This window comes from Zonotrichia albicollis, chromosome 34, assembly GCF_047830755.1.
Source record: "Zonotrichia albicollis isolate bZonAlb1 chromosome 34, bZonAlb1.hap1, whole genome shotgun sequence".
Lineage (NCBI taxonomy): Eukaryota > Metazoa > Chordata > Aves > Passeriformes > Passerellidae > Zonotrichia > Zonotrichia albicollis.
Window position 1 is genome coordinate 827855 of NC_133852.1, and position 19373 is coordinate 847227.

At 61.2% G+C, this 19373-nt stretch overlaps 2 protein-coding genes across 3 annotated transcripts in view; both read right to left on the minus strand.

Annotated features, from left to right (window-relative positions):
• LOC141726289 (lysine-specific demethylase 5C-like) overlaps positions 1–14896 on the minus strand; it is a gene marked incomplete at its 5' end in the record, with an annotated part of 69003 nt that extends 54107 nt beyond the window's left edge. The window contains 9 exon segments of the mRNA XM_074531037.1: positions 171–186; positions 707–901; positions 4363–4486; positions 4569–4642; positions 4645–4702; positions 4774–4944; positions 10746–10868; positions 10955–11032; positions 14174–14896. Of these exon segments, the coding sequence (XP_074387138.1) occupies positions 171–186; positions 707–901; positions 4363–4486; positions 4569–4642; positions 4645–4702; positions 4774–4944; positions 10746–10868; positions 10955–11032; positions 14174–14896 (1562 nt within the window).
• A 2738-nt stretch (positions 14897–17634) lies between these two features.
• The window catches only part of LOC141726388 (IQ motif and SEC7 domain-containing protein 1-like), a 34046-nt gene continuing 32307 nt past the window's right edge, over positions 17635–19373 (minus strand). For both annotated transcript variants that reach the window (XM_074531219.1, XM_074531220.1), the window contains one exon: positions 17635–19183. In XM_074531219.1, the coding sequence (XP_074387320.1) occupies positions 18158–19183 (1026 nt within the window). In that variant the 3' untranslated portion in view covers positions 17635–18157. The remainder of the gene's footprint in view (positions 19184–19373) is intronic.

Sequence of the window (19373 nt, forward strand, 5' to 3'; positions counted from 1 at the left end):
TAAAAACCCCAAAACTGAAATAAAAACCCCAAACCTGTGGATTTCCCCCTACTCACGAACTGGCTGTGGCACTAAAACAGCCCCAAAACTGAAATAAAACCCCCAAAACTGAAATAAAACCCCAAAACTGAAATAAAACCCCCAAAGCTGTGGATTTTCCCCCGACTCACGAACTGGCTGTTGCACCTACAACAGCCCCAAAACTGAAAAAAAACCTCCAAAACTGAAAGAAAACCCCAAAACTGAAATAAAACCCCAAACCTGTGGATTTTCCCCTACTCACGAACTGGCTGTTGCACTAAAAACAGCCCCAAAACTGAAATAAAAACCCCAAAACTGAAATAAAACCCCAAAACTGAAATAAAAACCCCAAAACTGAAATAAAACCCCAAACCTATGGATTTTCCCCTACTCACGAACTGGCTGTTGCACTAAAAGAGCCCCAAAACTGAAATAAAAACCCCAAAACTGAAATAAAAACCCCAAACCTATGGATTTTCCCCTTCTCACAAACTGGCTCTTGCACTAAAAACAGCCCCAAAACTGAAATAAAAACCCCAAACCTGTGGATTTCCCCCTACAAACCCCAAACCTGTGGATTTCCCCTACTCACGAACTGGCTCTTGCACTAAAAACAGCCCCAAAACTGAAATAAAAACCCCAAAACTGAAATAAGACCCCCAAAACTAAAATAAAACCCCCAAACCTGTGGATTTCCCCCTACTCACGAACTGGCTGTTGCTGTGGCTGCGGCGCAGCCTCATGGTCATCTTGGTGCAGGGCTCGGGGCTGTGGCGCAGCTCGTCCCGAGCCCCCCCCGGGGAAATTGGGGACCCCCGGGGCTCCCCCGGAGGCTCCTCCTTCACCACCACCGTGGGGGGGCACTCGGGGCCGTCCTTGTCTGTGGGGAGGGGGGAAATGGGGGTTAATGGGGGGTTTGGGGGTGACAGGGCAATTGGGGGTTAATGGGGGTTTGGGGGTGACAGGGCAATTGGGGGTTAAAGGGGGATTTGGGGGTGACAGGGCAATTGGGGGTACTGGGAGGTTTGGGGGTGACAGGGCAATTGGGGGTTAAGAGGGGTTTGGGGGTGACAGGGCAATTGGGGTTAAGGGGGGGTTTGGGGGTGACAGGAGAATTGGGGGTTAATGGGGGTTTGGGGGTGACAGGGTAATTGGGGGTTAAGGGGTGACAGGGTAATTGGGGTTAACGGGGGTTTGGGGGTGACAGGGCAATTGGGGGTACTGGGAGGTTTGGGGGTAACAGGACAATTGGGGGTTAACGGGGGGTTTGGGGTGACAGAGCAATTGGGGGTACTGGGAGGTTTGGGGGTGACAGGGCAATTGGGGGTTAACAGGGGGTTTGGGGGTGACAGGGCAATTGGGGGTTAAAGGGGGATTTGGGGGTAACAGGACAATTGGGTTAATGGGGGTTTGGGGGTGACAGGGCAATTGGGGTTAATGGGGGGTTTGGGGGTGACAGGGCAATTGGGGGTTAAGGGGGTTTGGGGGTGACAGAGCAATTGAGGGTTAAGGGGGGTTTGGGGGTGACAGGGCAATTGGGGGTACTGGGAGGTTTGGGGGTGACAGGACAATTGGGGGTACTGGGAGGTTTGGGGGTAACAGGGCAATTGGGGTTAAGGGGGGTTTGGGGTGACAGGGTAATTGGGGGTTAAGGGGTGACAGGACAATTGGGGGTTAATGGGGGTTTTGGGGGTGACAGGACAATTGGGGGTTAATGGGGGGTTTGGGGGTGACAGGGCAATTGGGGTTAATGGGGGGTTTGGGGGTGACAGGGCAATTGGGGGTTAATGGGGGTTTGGGGGTGACAGGGCAATTGGGGGTTAACGGGGGGTTTGGGGGTGACAGAGCAATTGGGGGTACTGGGAGGTTTGGGGGTGACAGGGCAATTGGGGTTCACAGGAGGTTTGGGGGTCACAGGGCAATTGGGGGTACTGGGGGGTTTGGGGGTCACAGAGCAATTGGGGGTTAAAGGGGGGTTTGGGGGTGACAGGGCAATTGGGGGTTAAGGGGTGACAGGGTAATTGGGGGTTAAGGGGGGTTTGGGGGTGACAGGGCAATTGGGGGTACTGGGAGGTTTGGGGGTGACAGAGCAATTGGGGGTTCACAGGGGGTTTGGGGGTGACAGAGCAATTGGGGGTTAATGGGGGGGTTTGGGGGTGACAGGACAATTGGGGGTTAAAGGGGGATTTGGGGGTGAAGGGCAATTGGGGGTTAATGGGGGGTTTGGGGGTGACAGGGCAATTGGGGGTTAAGGGGTGACAGGGCAATTGGGGTTAAGGGAGGTTTGGGGGTGACAGGGCAATGGGGGTTAACGGGGGATTTGGGGGTGACAGGAGAATTGGGGGTTAAAGGGGGATTTGGGGGTGACAGGGCAATTGGGGGTTCATGGGGGGCTTAATGAAAATTGGGGGTTACTGGGAAATTTGGGGTAACAGAACAATTGGGAGGTGCTGAAGTATTGGGGGTTACTGGGAGATTTGGGGGTGCTCAACCATTGGGAGTTACTGGGACATTGGGGTTACTGGGAGGTTGGGGGGTGCTGAATCATGGGGGGGTACTGGGAGATCTGGGGGTCCTGAACTACTGGGGGGTAATGAGGATTGGGGGATTACAGAATTATTGGGGGTTACTGGGAGATTGGGGGTGCTGAACTATTGGGGTTACTGAGAGATTTGGGGAGGCTGAAGCACTGGGGTTAGTGAGAGATTGGGGGGTGCTGAACAATTGGGGGTTACTGGGAGGTTTGGGGGTGCTGAATCACAGGGGGGTACTGGGTGGCTGAACCATGGAGGGGTTAATGAGAGATTGGGGGGCGCTGAACTATTGGGGGTTACTGTGAGATTTGGGGGTGCTGAATCACGGGGGGGTACTGGGTGGCTGAATTATTTGGGGTTACTGGGAGATTGGGGGTGCTGAACCATGGAGGGGTTAGTGAGAGATTGGGGGGTGCTGAACAATTGGGAAATTTGGGGTAACAGAACAATTGGGAGGTGCTGAAGTATTGGGGGTTACTGGGAGATTTGGGGGTGCTCAACCATTGGGAGTTGCTGGGACATTGGGGTTACTGGGAGGTTGGGGGGTGCTAAACTATTGGGGTTACTGAGAGATTTGGGGATGCTGAAGCACTGGGGTTAGTGAGAGATTGGGGTGCTGAATCATGGGGTTACTGGGAGATTGGGGGTTACAGAACAATTGGGGGTTACTGGGAGGTTTGGGGGTAACAGAACAATTGGGGGTGCTGAACCATGGGGGGTTACTGGGAGATTGGGGGGTGCTGAATCATGGGGGTTTTGGGAGGTTGGGGGGTGCAGAATTGGGGGTGCTGAACCATTGGGTGGTTACAGAACAATTGGGGTTACTGAGAGATTGGGGGGTGCTGAATCATGGGGGTGTTACTGAGAGATTGGGGACGCTGAACTATTGGGGGTCACTGAGCAATTGGGGGGTGCTGAACCATGGAGGGGTAACTGGGAGATTGGGGGTGCTGAATCATTGGGGGGGTACTGGGAGATTGGGGGTGCTGAACTATTGGGGTTAGTGGGAGATTGGGGATGCTGAATCGGTGGGGTTAGTTAGAGATTGGGGGTCCTGAATCAGGGGGTTTACTGGGAGATTTGGGGGTGTTGAAGCATTGGGGGTACTGAGAGATTTGGGGGTGCTGAACTATTTGGGGGTTAGTGAGAGATTGGGGGATTACAGAACAATTGGGAGGTTACTGAACTATTGGGGGGTGCTGAAACATTGGGGGGTATTGAGCAATTGGGGGGTTACAGAACAGCTGGGGGAGTTCTGAATTGTTGGGAAGTTATTGAACCATTGTGGGGTTATTGAACAGCTGGGGAAAGGGACCTGAAAAACGGGAGGGGGTGTCAAAAGAATGGGAGGGGGCAAAAGAACTGGAAGGAAAAAGGGGGTCCCTAAAGAACTGGAAGGAAAGGGGGTCCCTAAAGAACTGGAAGGAAAAAGGGGGTCCCTAAAGAACTGGAAGGAAAAGGGGGTCCCTGAAGAACTGGGGGGAAAAGGGGTTCCTAAAGAACTGGAAGGAAAAAGGGGGTCCCTAAAGAACTGGAAGGAAAAAGGGGTCCCTGAAGAACTGGAAGGAAAAAGGGGTTCCTAAAGAACTGGAAGGAAAAGGGGTTCCTAAAGAACTGGAAGGAAAGGGGGTCCCTGAAGAACCCCAAACAATTTGGGGACACCCCAAACAAACTGTGAGCAAAGAGGCTCCCACAAGAACGCCAGAATGAATAAAAAAGATCCCCAAAAAACACAGAGGCTCCAGAAAGATTTAAGAAGTCCCAACCACCCCTGCACCCCCACATGAGGAGAGGGGATCCCCAATACCTTTCTTCCTCATGGTCTTATCCTTGGCCACCAGCCCCAAGCCCAACATTTTGGGCCCGGCCCCGTAAATCTGCAGCTTCTTCAGCTCGGGGTTCTTCTCGATGTCCTCCTCCGTGGGCTCGGGCTGCGGGACAGTGACATCAGGGGGTATTTGGGGATGCCAGGAGGGATTTTGGGGTGATTTAGGAGGGTTTAGGGGTGCCCACCTCCTGCTGCAGGCGCTTGGCACGCCGGCCGTAGCTGTTGAACTTGGAGGGCTGCACGGACTGGCGCAGGGGATGCTGTGCGGTTTGTACTCCCTGTCCTTCTCCTCGCTCTCAAAGGGCCGCGCGTGGCACTGCTGGAGGACGGGGGGGACCCTCAGCGCGGCCTGGGGTGCCCCCAAAGCCCTCCCCGAGGCCCTGCACTCACCACCAGGTTGGCCCCGGACTGGTACATCTCGTAGGGGTAGATGATGCGCTCGTAGTGCGCCCGCAGCAGCGAGCCGATGTTCTTGCCCGACGGGTACGAGAGGCGCTGGGCCACCCGCGCCCACCGGCGGTCCTTGCAGATGGCCTCGTAGCCACCCTCCTCCATCACCACCTGGGAGGGGGGACAGTGCTCAGGGACACCAGGGACAGCCAGGGACAGCCAGGAACAGCCAGGGACAGCCAGGGACACACAGGGACAGCAGGGACACCCAGGGACACCCAGGGACAGCCCAGGGACACCTCTGGTCCTTGCAGATGGTCCTCGTAGCCACCCTCCTCCATCACCACCTGGAGGGGACACAGGGCTCAGGGACAGCCAGGGACAGCCCAGGGACAGCCAGGGACACACAGGGACACAACAGGGACACACAGGGACACACAGGGACAGCCCAGAGTCACCCTGGGTCCTTGCAGATGGCCTCATAGTCACCCTCCTCCATCACTACTGGGAGGGGACACAGGGCTCAGGGACACCCAGGGACAGCCAGGGACACACAGGGACACCCAGGGGACAGCCCAGGGACAGCCCAGGGACACCCAGGAACACCCCAGGGCCAGCCAGGGATGGCCAGAGCCACCACTGGTCCTTGCAGATGGCCTCATAGTCACCCTCCTCAATCGTCACCTGAGAGGGGACAGCAAGCACTCAGGGACACCACAGAGCCACCCAGGAACACTCCCAGTCCTAGCAGATGGCCTCGTAGCCACCCTCCTCCATCACCACCTGAGAGGGGACACTGAGCGTTCAGGGACAGCCCAGAGACACCCAGGGACACCCAGAGCCACCCACAGCCACCACCAGTCCTTGCAGGTGGCCTCAGCCACCTTCCGCCATCACCACCCATGAGGGGACACTGAGCAACTGAGGGACACCCAGAGACACCCAGGCCACCCCCGGTCTTTGCAGGTGCCTCACAGCCACCATCCTCCATCACCACCCATGAGGGGACACTGAGCACTCAGGGACAGCCCCAGGACACCCAGGGACAGTCAGAGCCACCCAGAGCCACCCACAGCCACCCGCAGTCCTTGCAGGTGGCCTCGCAGCCACCCTCCTCCATCACCACCTGGGAGGGGACACTGAGCACTCAGGGACAGCCCAGGGACACCTCTGGTCCTTGCAGATGGCCTCACAGCCACCCTTCTCTATCACCAGCTGAGAGGGACACTGAGTGCTCAGGGACACCTCAGAGACACTCAGAGCCGGCCAGGGCCACCCCAGAGCCACCCATGCCCACTGCCAGTCCTTGCAGGTGGCCTCGTAGCCACCCTCCTCCATCACCACCTTAGAGAGGGGACACAGGGCTCAGGGACACCATAGGGGTCGGCCAAGGCCACCCCAAGCCAGCCAGGGCCGCCCCAGAGCCACCTGCAGCCCTTGCAGATGGCCTTGTAGCCACCGTCCTCCATCACCATCTGAGAGGGGACACTGAGCATTCAGGGACAGCCCAGGGACACCCCAGTGACACCCAGGAACAATCAGGGACACCCCAGAGCCACTCTAAGTCCTTGCAGGTGGCCTCGCAGCCACCCTCCTCCATCACCACCTGGGAGAGGGGACAGTGTGCTCAGTTACAGCCAGGTACACCCAGGGACACCCAGGGACAGCCCAGGGACAGCCAGGGTCACACAGGGCCACCCGTGCCCACCCGCAGTCCTTGCAGATGGCCTCGTAGCCACCTTCCTCCATCACCTCCTGTGAGGGGACACTGAGCACTCAATGACACCACAAAGACAGCCAGAGCCACTCACAGCCACCCAGGGACACACAGAGCCACCCCCAGTCCTGGCAGGTGGCCTCAGCCACCTTCCTCCATCACCACCTGAGAGAGGGGACACTGAGCACTCAGGGACAGCCCAGGGACACCTCTGGTCCTTGCAGATGGCCTCACAGCCACCCTTCTCTATCACCACCTGAGAGGGGACACAGGGCTCAGGGACAGCCCAGAGACACCCAGGGACACCCAGAGCCACCCACAGCCACCCCCAGTCCTTGCAGGTGGCCTCGTAGCCACCTTCCTCCATCACCTCCTGGGAGGGGACACTGAGCACTGAGGGACACCCCAGAGACACCCAGGGCCACCCCTGGTCTTTGCAGGTGGCCTCACAGCCACCCTCCTCCATCACCAGCCATGAGGGGACACTGAGCACTCAGGACAGCCCCAGACACCCAGGGACAGCCCAGGGACACCCTGGTCCTTGCAGATGGCCTCACAGCCACCCTTCTCTATCACCAGCTGAGAGGGGACACTGAGTGCTCAGGGACAGCCCCAGGACACCCAGGGACAGTCAGAGCCACCCAGAGCCACCCAGGGCCACCCCTGGTCTTTGCAGGTGGCCTCGTAGCCACCCTCCTCCATCACCACCTGGGAGGGGACACTGAGCACTCAGGGACAGCCCAGGGACACCTCTGGTCCTTGCAGATGGCCTCACAGCCACCCTCCTCTATCACCAGCTGAGAGGGGACACTGAGTGCTCAGGGACACCTCAGAGACACTCAGAGCCAGCCAGGGCCACCCCAGAGCCACCCATGCCCACTGCCAGTCCTTGCAGGTGGCCTCGTAGCCACCTTCCTCCATCACCACCTGGGAGAGGGGACACAGGGCTCAGGGACACCATAGGGGTCGGCCAAGGCCACCCCAGGCCAGCCAGGGCCGCCCCAGAGCCACCTGCAGTCCTAGCAGATGGCCTTGTAGCCACCCTCCTCCATCACCACCTGGGAGGGGACACTGAGCATTCAGGGACAGCCAGGGACACCCCAGTGACACCCAGGAACAATCAGGGACAACCCCAAAGCCACTCTAAGTCCTTGCAGGTGGCCTCACAGCCACCCTCCTCCATCACCACCTGGGAGGGGACACAGGGCTCAGGGACAGCCCAGGACAGCCAGGACAGTCAGAGCCACCCACAGCCACCCCCAGTCCTTGCAGGTGGCCTCACAGCCACCTTCCACCATCACCACCTGGGAGGGGACACTGAGCACTGAGGGACAGCCAGGGACACCCACAGCCACCCCCAGTCCTAGCAGGTGGCCTCGTAGCCACCGTCCTCCATCACCACCTGTGAGGGGACACTGAGCACTGAGGGACACCCCAGAGCCACCCAGGGCCACCCCTGGTCTTTGCAGGTGGCCTCACAGCCACCCTCCTCCATCGCCACCCATGAGGGGACACTGAGCACTCAGGGACAGCCCCAGGACACCCAGGGACAGCCAGGCCACTCCAGAGCCACCCATGCCCACCCCCAGTCCTTGCAGATGGCCTCAGCCACCCTCCTCCATCAACACCTGTGAGGGGACACTGAGCACTGAGAGACACCCCAGAGCCACCCAGGGCCACCCCAGAGACACCAGGGCCACCCCCAGTCCTTGCAGGTGGCCTCACAGCCACCTTCCTCCATCACCTCCTGTGAGGGGACACAGCACTGAGGGACACCCCAGAGCCACCCAGGGCCACCCCTGGTCTTTGCAGGTGGCCTCACAGCCACCCTCCTCCATCACCACCCATGAGGGGACACTGAGCACTCAGGGACTCCCCAGTGCCACCCCAGGGGACACCCCAGAGCCATCCAGAGCCACCCAGAGCCACCTGTGCCCATGGCTGGTACTTGTACCCCCCCTCTTCCATCACCAACTATGAGGGGACGCTGAGCACCCTGGGTCACCCAGGGCCACCCCAGAGACACCCAGGGTCACCCAGGGTCACCCCAGAGCCACCTGTGCCCATGGGTGACACTTGCACCCCCACCTTCCATCACCACCACTGAGTGGCATGGTCCCCCCTAAATGGGGACATCACCCCCTAAATGGGGACAGCACCCCCTAAATGGGAATGTCACCCCCTACATGGGATGCCACCCCCTGGATGGGGACATCAACCCCTAAATGGCAATGCCACCCCCTAAATGGGGACGCCACCCCCTAAATGGGGATGTCACCCCAAAAACAGGGATATCACCCCAAAAATGGGGACAGCACCCCCTAAATGGGGACACCACCCCCTAAATGGAGACGTCACCCCCATAAATGGGGACAGCAACCCCTAAATGGGGACAGCACCCCCTCAATCGGGATGTCACCCCAAAAATGGGATGTCACCCCCTGGATGGGGACGCCACCCCCTAAAAGGGGACGTCACCCCCTAAATGGGGACGCCACCCCCTAAATGGGGACGTCACCCCCTAAATGGGGACGCCACCCCCTAAATGGGGACGCCACCCCCTAAATGGGGACGCCACCCCCTAAATGGGGATGTCACCCCCTAAATGGGGACGCCACCCCCTAGATGGGGACATCACCCCCTGAATGGGGATGACACCCCAAAAACGGGGACGTCACACCATAAATGGGGACAGCACCCCAAAAACGGGGATGCCACCACCTAAAAGGGGACAGCACCCCCTAAATGGGGACGTCACCCCAAAAACAGGGATGTCACCCAAAAAATGGGGACAGCACCCCCTAAATGGGGACACCACCTCCTAAATGGAGATGTCACCCCATAAATGGGGACAGTAACCCCTCAATGGGGACAGCACCCCTTCAATGGGGATGTCACCCCCTACATGGGGATGTCACCCCCTACACGGGGACGCTACCCCAAAAACGGGGACGGCACCCCAAAAACGGGGATGTCACCCCCTAAATGGGGACAGCAACCCCTAAATGGGGACACCACCCCCTAAATGGGGACAGCACCCCAAAAACGGGGACGTCACCCCCTAAATGGGGACAGCAACCCCTAAATGGGGACACCACCCCCTAAATGGGGACAGCACCCCAAAAATGGGGACAGCACCCCAAAAACGGGGATGTCGCCCCCTAAATGGGGACAGCAACCCCTAAATGGGGACAGCACCCCCTCAATGGGGATGTCACCCCAAAAATGGGAATGTCACCCCCTAAATGGGGATGTCACCTCCTGAATGGGGACGCCACCCCAAAAATGGGGACAGCACCCCCTGAATGGGGACGCCACCCCAAAAACGGGGACGTCACCCCATAAATGGGGACAGCACCCCAAAAACGGGGACGCCACCCCCTAAATGGGGACGTCACCCCCTAAATGGGGACATCCCCTCCATGGGGCAGTGAACTCCTCTAAAACCAAACATTTCCCTCTCACAGAAGTAATTCATTCTAATTAGAAATACTCACCCAGAAAAAACAATTACCCCCCTAACTAGAAATATTCTCCCACAGAATTAACCCCCCCCAAATAGAGAAATATCTTCCAAAATAACAAAATACTTCCCCAAAAACACAATTCCTAAATGGGAAAATTAAATTAAATTCCTAAATGGGAAAATACCCTCACGGAGGGCAATTAACCCCCCTAAATGAGAAAATGTCTCCATGGGGGGAATTAATCCCCCAATAAAAAATAAACCCCCAGAGGAACAATCACCCCCACAGTTCAGAAGACACTCCAAAATTTGGGGAATTTACCCCCAAAACAGGAAAATCTTCTCCTCAGGACTATTGGGGGGCACCTTCATCATCCTCACCCCAGGTGAGAACCCCAGGAAGGGCTGGGGGTCCTCATTTTGTCCCCCCATATCAGAATACACCCCTAATTTTAACTTTAATTTTCCCTAATTTTGGGGAAATTAACCCCAAAAAACCAAAATACCTCCCCCTAGGAAACAATCACCACTGGGAGGGCACCTTCCTCATCCTCACCCCCAGGTGTGACCCCAAGGGAGGGCTGGGGGTCCCCATTTTGTCCCCCCATATCAGAAAACACCCCTGATTTTAACTTTAATTTTCCCGAATTTTGGGGGAATTAACCCCCAAAAACCAAAATATCCCCCCCTAGGAAACAATCACCACTGGGGGGGCACCTTCATCATCCTCACCCCCAGGTGTGACCCCCCCAGGGAGGTCTGGGGGTCCCCATTTTGCCCCCCCCTCACCTTGCTGAGGCTGTAGAGGTCGAGGATTCGCCGCTCCACGTTGGGAATTTTGAGGGAGGAGCCCTGGATCTCCCAGAATTTGGCGATCTGGTCCAGGTAGTTGAGCTTCACCCGTGTCTGAGCCTGTGGGGGGAGCAAATTGGGGGGGCACAGATGGGGGTGAGACCCCAAAATCAGCCCCCAAAGCCCCCCCATGCCGCCCCACTCACCTCCAGCTCGTTGAGCCGCTGGATGCGGGGCGTGAACCTGAAGTTGTCGACCTCGACAGCAAAGGGGGGCTGCCAGTCCTGGGGGGGCAAAGGGGGGGTCAGGGACAGACAGACGGACACACTGACCCGGGGGGGGGCAGCCATGGACCAGCCAGGGTGATACAGACAGGGCAGCACTGGGAGATCCATAGGGGAAAAGAACCCCAAATTCAGGGGGGAATAAACCTCAGATTTAGGGGGAATACAACCCAAATTCGAGGGGAATAAACCACACATTCAGGGGGAATGAACCCCAAATTCAGGGGGGAATAAACCTCAGATTCAGGGGGAATACAACCCAAATTCGAGGGGAATAAACGCCACATTCAGGGGGAATAAACCTCAAGTTTGGGGGAAATAAACCTCAAATTCAGGGGGAATACAACCCAAATTCGAGGGGAATAAACCCCACATTCAGGGGGAATAAACCTCAGATTTGGGGGAAATAAACCTCAAATTCAGGGGAAATACAACCCGAATTTGAGGAGAATAAACCACACATTCGGGGGGAATAAACTTCAAGTTTGGGGGGAATAAACCCCAAATTCAGGTGGAATAAACCCCAAATCTGGGGGAAATAAACCCCAAATCTGGGGAGAATAAACGTCAAATTGAGGGGAATAAACTCCAAATTCAGGAGGAATACACCCCAAATTCAGGGGGAATAACCCCCACATTTGGGGCAAATAAACCCCATATCTGGGGGGAATAAACCCCAAATATGGGTGGGTATGAACCCCAAATATGGGGGGAATAAACACCAAATTCGGGGGGAATAAACCTCAAATTTGGGGGGCATAAACCCAAAATTTGGGGGGAATAAACCCCAAATCTGGGGGGAATAAATCCCAAATCTGGGGAGAATAAACTCCAAATTCAGGAGGAATAAACCCCAAATTTGAGGGGAATAAACCCTAAATTTGGGGGGGGTCAGCAGCAATGCCCCCTCCCCAGTCCAGCATGGGCAGGGAGAACACACAGCCCAAATTTGGGGGGCACAGAGAACACACAGTTCAAATTAGGAGGGCAAATTTCGGGCACGCAGCTCAAATTTGGGGGGCACAGAGAACACACAGCCCAAATTTGGGGGACCCAGAGAACACACAGCTCAAATTTGGGGGGCACAGAGAACACACAGCCGAAATTTGAGGGGCAAATTTGAGACACACAGCCCAAAGTTGGGGGGCACAGAGAACACACAGCCCAAATTTGGGGGGCAAATTTGAGACACACAGCCCAAATTAGGGGGGCACAGAGAACACACAGCCCAAATTTGAGGGGCACAGAGAACACACAACCCAAATTTGGGGGGCACAGAGAACACACAGCCCAAATTTGGGGGGCACAGAGAACACACAGCCCAAATTTGGGGGGCACAGAGAACACACAACCCAAACTTGGGGGCACAGAGAACACACAACCCAAATTTGGGGGGCACAGAGAACACACAACCCAAATTTGGGGGGCACAGAGAACACACAGCCCAAATTTGGGGGACGGGGGGGTCAGCGGCCATGGCCCCCCCAGTCCTACAGGGGTAAAGAGAAATTTGTGGGGGCACAGAGAACACACAGCCCAAATTTGGGGGGCATAGAGAACACACAGCTCAAAATTAAGGGGGGCAAATTTGAGACACACAGCCCAAATTTGGGGGGGCAGGGGGGTCAGCAACCACGTTCCCCCCAGTCTTGTAGATGCAAGGAGAAATTTGGGGGGGGGGGCACAGAGAACACACAGCCCAAATTTGGGGGGTTCAGCACCCACAGGAAGCTCAGCCCCGCTGAACCCCAGGTTTAAAGCGGGGGGTGTCCCACCCCAAATCCCGGCTCTCCCCGTGCCCCCCCCGCACCGAGGGCCACCCCCGCACCCCCATTGGCGGGGGGGGGACACACCGGGGGTGCCCCGCGGGGCCGGTGACGCCAGCACGGCCCAGCACGGCCCAGCCCGGCCCGGCCCTCCCGGAAGCCTCTCCCTCACCGAGCAGCGGGGACCGGCTCAGCCTGTGCCCCCCCCCCACACACCCACCAGGACCCCCCCAAACCGACCGCGGGCACAAAGGGACCCCCACAGGGCGGGGACAGAGCGAGACCCCCCCCCCAAAAACAGGAAACCAGCCGGGAAATGAGGGAGGGGGGGCGCAGCGCGGTGGGTGCGGATTGGGGAGGGGGGGGTTCAGCCGCCTCCTGCCCCCCCCCGGTGCCCCCCACGGTTCTCCCCCATGCCGGGGGTCGATGCCCGAGCCGGGCCCCCCCCCCCCGGGAGCGGCCGGACCCCCCCGCGGCCGCAGACAAAGGCTCGGCGCTGGCGCCATATTGGCCGTGGCACTGTTGTTGTTGTGAGGCCGCGGGGGGGGCACCGGGACCCCCCCACGGAGCGGCTGGGGGGGCACCGGGACCCCCCCCGGAACCCGCGGGGACACCCCCGGGTCTGCCCCCGATACGGGCATGGGTGGTCCTGGGGGGGGAGGGGGGGGTAGGGGGGCTTGATACCCCTCCCCCACCACGAGGTTTGGGCTGTGCGGGACCCCCAAAATCCACCCCCCAAAATTCACCCCAAAATCCGGGACTCCCTCCCACACGCCCCCCTCCCCCCCCCCCGAGTTTACCCCTGAATGGGTGAGGGGGCATTTACACCCCCCCCCCGTGGGGATCTGCCCCCCCACATTTGGGTCACCCCCTCCCCCCAGACCCATAACTGCCCCCCCCCCGGGGCATTATCCCCCCTCCAGGAATGCAGCAAGAACACTGAGGATTAATTACCACCCCTGGTGGGGGTCATTATCCCCCCCCCTTAATTAGAAATTACTCTGGGGGGGGAGGGGTAATTAATCCCTCCCCTAAATTAGAAATTACACCGGGGGTAGAAGAATGAACCCCCCCCCAAGTGGGAATGTGCCACCCCATGGGGGCAATCAATCCCAACACAAAATATCTCCATAAATCCAATTATATCCTAAAATAGAAAATATTCACCCTTCCCGCTCAGGCAATAAACACACAAAATGGGGGAGGGGGGCAATTCCCACCCCCCAAATTCAGAAATGACCCCACCAAGGGGACAACTCTGTCCTGAGGGGGGGGGCACCGACCCCAACCCCACACCGAGGGACGCCGGGGAGAACCCCCAGCCCCTCCTGAGCCCCCACAGCGAGGGGATCCCCAAAACCCCCCCCATACTCACGGCCGGGGGTCGGATTTTGCAGATTCCGCTTTTCTCGGCGATCGGGCGGATCTTGGCGATGTAACCCAGGGGGTCGCTGAACTCGGCCCAGCTGGGCTCGAACACGGGACACTCCGGGGGCGGCAAAAAGTCCTCGGGGGGCTCCGGTTCCGCCGCCAGCCACGGCGACCCCCACTCCCCGCGCTGCTCCGGGCCGGCCCCGCCGCCGCGGGTGCCCCCGAGGGGCCGCCGGGCCTTGTCCTCGGCTCCGGGCCGCTCCCCGCCGCCGCGGGCCCCGCGCTCCTCGGCGGCTTTGCGGGGGCTCCGCTCCTCGCCCGGGGGGCGCCCCGCGGCTCCTTTGCCGGGTCCCCCCCCGCCCTTAGCCCGCGGTTCTGCCCCGGTCCGGGGGGGCCGCGGGGCGCTCGCGGCCTTCTCGTCCCCCGCCGCTTTGGGGGGCGCGGCCGCCGGCCGGGGGGGCCCCGCGTCCCCGGAGGGCTCCGGGCCCCCCCACTCCGCGCCGCGGCCCCGCTTGGGCTCCTCATCCCCGTCGGGCGGCGGCGGCGGCGGGGGGACCCACGGCGGGGACCCCCCCCGGGCCGGGCCCCCACTCGGGCCAGCCGCCCCCTGCGCGCTGCTGCTCCCCCTCCTCCATGCCTCGCACCGAGGGGAGCGGGGGGTTCCGGGGCTGCCCGCCGGGACCCCCTCAGGGGGCCATGGAGGCCCCGCCGCCCCCGCGCCGCCCCCTCACAGGCCGCGGGCCGCCCCCCAGGCCCCAAGCCGCGGGGAAAGGGGTGTCAAGACAACGCCCGCGAGCTCCACCGACCCGCCGACCCTTCCGCGGCCCCTGCGCCGCCTCTCCGGCCCGTCCAGCCCCGCCGCCCCGCGCTCCGCCCGCCTCACAGCCCAGGCCTGCCCGGTCCCCCCGGCCGGGCCGCCGCCGCCATCTTGGATCCTCCTCCTCCTGCCGCCCGCCCCCCGCCCGCGCGCACGCGCGCACTGCGCAGGCGCGGCCGCGCACGCCGCCCCGGGCGGTGTGATGAGTCCCGCGTGTCCTTCCGCCGCGGAACAGGAACGGGCGCCGAGCGCCGCCACAGCGCCGCCACCGCCGGCGAGGGCGGGAACAGGGAGAGGGGAAAACAGCACCGGAGCCTCCCCGCCGCGGTCCGGGTGGCGGGAGACGGTGTGGCGGGATGAGGGACGGAGAAATAGTTCCCAGGCTCCGCCCCGTTCGCAGCGGAGGGATCTGCGGCACCGCTCGCCTCCGCGGCTGGGTCAGCGGTGGGGCCGGGACTTGATGTGCACGTTTAAAGGGACACACGGCGCATGCGCGCCCGGCGGCCGCTGGGTGGGCGGGGTCACGCGGAGGGGCGGAGTTTGTTGATGCCACGCCCCTGTAGGTCACGCCTCTCCGTCCCTCCACGCCCTTCTCGAGACCCCCGGGACCCCCAGGGACCCTCATGGTTCCTATAGACCCCTAAGGACCGTCATGAATCCTATAGACCCCTATGGACTCTCAGGGACCCTCATGGATCCTATAGAGTTCCATGGACCCTATAGACCCCTATGCACCCCTGTGGACCCTCATGGACCCTGTGTAGACCCCTATGGACCCCCAGGGACCCTCATGGACCCTGTAGACCCCTATGGACTCCCCAGGACCCCCAGGGACCCTTATGGATACCTATAGACCCTCACCCAGATTGATTCCTGGGACTCCCATGGACCCCTTTAGCCCCAGGACCCCTATAACTCCCATAGCCCCCATAGCCTCTATAGCCCCCATGGCCCCTATAACCCTCATGGTCCCTTATAGCCCCAATGACCCCTATAGCCCCCATGGCCCCTATAGCCCCCAGGACTCCTACGGCCCCCATAGCTCCTCTAGTTCCCACAGACCCTATAGTTCCCAGGAGCCCTATAGCCCCCAGAACCCATTTAACCCCCATGGTCCCTATAGCTCCCATACTCTCTATAGTCCCAACAACCCCTATAGCCCCCATGGTCCCCATGGCCCACACAGCCTCTCTAACTCCCAAGACCCCTATAGCTCCCAGGACCCCTATAACCCCCACAGTCCCCATGGCCCCTATAGTCCCAATGACTCCCATAGCCCCCATAGCCTCTATAGCTTCCAGGACCCCTATAGCCCCCAGGACCCCTATAGTTCCCACAGTCCCTATAGCCCCCTTAGCCCCTATAGCCCCCACAGCCTCTATAACCCCCAGGACCCCAATAGCCCCCATGTTCCATCCCCATAGCCCCCATCTACCCTATAGCCTCTATAACCCCCAGGACCTCTATAGCCTCCATGGTCCCTATAGCCATCATAGCCCCTATAGCCCCCATAGCTTCCAGGACCCCTATAGCCCCCAGGACCCCTATAGTACCCACAGTCCCTATAGTTCCCACAGTCCCTATAGCCCCCATGGCCCCTATAACCTTCAGAATCTCTATAGTCGCACAGCCCCTATAGCTCCCAAGACCCCAATAACCCCCATAGCCCCATGATCCCTATAGCCCTCATAGCCCCTATAGCCCCCATAGCCTCTATAACCCCCAGGACCCCAATAGCCCCCCGAACCCCCACAGCCCCATGATCCATCCCCATAGCCCCCATCTACCCTATAGCCTCTATAAGCCCCAGGACCCCTATAGCCCCCATGGTCCCTATAGCCATCATAGCCCCTATAGCCCCCATAGCCTCTATAAGCCCCAGGACCTCTATAGCCCCCCAGAACCCCCATAGCCCCATGATCCCTATAACCCCTCATTACCCCTATAGCCCAAATAACCCCCAGGACCCCTATAGCCCCTATGGTCCCTATAGCCATCATAGCCCCTATAGCCCCCACAGCCTCTATAAACCCCAGAACCCCTGTAGCCCCCCAGAACCCCCATAGCCCCATGATCCCTATAGCCCCCTTAGCCCCTATAGCCCCCATAGCCTCTATAACCCCCAGGACCCCAATAGCCCCCAGAACCCCCATAGCCCCCATGATCCCTATAGCCCTCATACCCCTATATCCCCCATAGCCTCTATAACTCCCAGGACCCCTATAGCCCCCCGGAACCCCCACAGCCCTATGTGCCCTATTACATCCCCTATACCTCCCAGACCCTTTCAATCTCCCTGCCCACCTCCACTCCCATCCCCTATAGCTGTGTCGCCCCTATCCCCTATAGCCCCTATAGGCGTGTCCCCCCCCCAATACCCTATAGCCCCTATAGGTGTGTCCCTTTGCCGTCCTTTTTGACAGCTTCCCCCCCAATACCCTATAGCCCCTATAGGTGTGTCCCCCCCATCCCCTATAGCCCCTATAGGTGTGTCCCCCATCCCCTATAGCCCCTATAGGTGTGTCCCCCCCCATCCCCTATAGCCCCTATAGCCGTGTCCCCCCCATCCCCTATAGCCCCTATAGGTGTGTCCCCCCCCATCCCCTATAGCCCCTATAGGTCGCCCCCTCCCCAAAGAAGCGCTGGCGGGCGGGGCCGGCCGGTCCGTTTATGAAGCATCAAATATACAGTCTCGTCTCTTATATACAGGGCCCGGCGCGGGCGCATGCGGGTGCCTGGGGGGCTCCCCGGGGGGGCCCGGCCGCCTGGGACCCCCCCCCAAAACCCCAAAACCCCCGGGGGGACCCCAGGCGGCCGGGGGGGGGCGAGGGGAGGAGGGGGGAGGGGAGGTTAAAGTGCCATGTGACATTCAGCCTGAGCTGGGAACGGGGGGACGGGGGGATTTGGGGTGAAGGGGGGGGGGGGGGGCAGCATCTCCGCCGGACCCCCGGGATGGTTTTGGGGGGGGGGGGTTGGGCAGAGACCCCCCCCGTTTCCTCGCTCCCGGTGGGTGGGGGGTGGCGGGAGCAGCCAAACACGAGCCACGTGCAGGTTTTGTTTTTTGGGGGGGGTTTTTGGGGGGGACATGGAGGATGGGGGGGGGGGGTTACAAAAATAACCACCGCGTCCAGCAGGCCGGCGCCGTCCGGGATGGGGGCGTGGGGAGGGGGCTCAGACCACCGTGCTGATGCGGTTCCCCCCCTTGGGTTTGGGGGGGCCCTGGCCGGCCTGGGCCAGGGGCGAGGTGGGGCCGGCGGGCGAGTGGGGGCTCAGGGGGGTGTGGGGCGATGGGGGGGGCAGGGGGGGGTAGGAAGGGTGGGGGGGGATGGGCGAGTGGGGGGGCGCGTGGGGGTGGTGGTGATGGTGGTGATGGTGGTGATGGGCAACGGGGGGCGCCGCCCCTCCCCCGCCGCCGCCCCCTCCCCGCAAAGCCCCCCCGGCCGGGCCCCCCCCCACGCCGCCGCCCCCCCCGAACACGAAGTGCTTGGCGGGGGCGGGGGGCGGCGGCGGGTGGTGGTGCGGGGGGGGCCCGGGGGGGTACGCGTGGGACAGCCCGTGGTGCGCGGGCGCGGGGCTGTACAGGGGCAGCGGCGACAGCGGCTGCCGGGGGGCGCCGGGAGGAGCCGCCCCCCTCTTGCCGGGCCGGTGCAGCGTGTAGTGGGGGTGCGGGGGGGGGAAGCCGCCGCCGGGGGGGCCGTGCTGCTGCGGGGGCGCCGAGAGCGGAGGGGTGGGCCCGCCGTGGAAGCGCGGGGGGGCCCCGGCGGCGATGGCCGGCAGCGGCGGGGGGGGCGCGGGGCGGCTGGGCGGCGGCGGCTGCTGCGGGTACGGGGGGGGCGGCGGAGGGCCCGGGCCGCCCCCCGCGCCCGCGGAGCCCCCCCCGGGCCCGTGGCAGTACTGGGCGTGCAGCGCCTGCAGCTTGGAGGGGCCCTCGGGGGGCGCGGCGGGCGGCGGGTGGTGGTGGTGGTGCGACGAGGACGCCGAGGAGGAGGAGGCCGAGGCCGAAGCGGGACCCCCCGCGCCGGGGGGCGGCCCGGCGGGGCCTTTCCCGCGGCGGCTGCCGAAGAGTGAGCCCAGGAAGGACGAGGAGTTGGAGACCGGGCGGGCCGGGGGCTTGTAGCCGCCCCCCCCCTCGGGAGCGCCCCCCGGCCCGCCCGGGCCCCCCCGCGCCTGCGGCCGGGGGCTGCTGATGATGGAGCCCTGAAAGGGGGCGGGGTCAGCACGGGAAGCCACGCCCCTCGCGGGATTTGGCGCCTCCCATTGGTTTAGTCAGCCCCGCCCATTCTGTGTGCAAGCCATGGCTCCCAAAGCTAGCCCCGCCCCCAAGGCAAAAGCGAGCTCGCATTGGTGGATGAGAGCAGCCATCAGTTGTTGGCCCCACCCCATACAC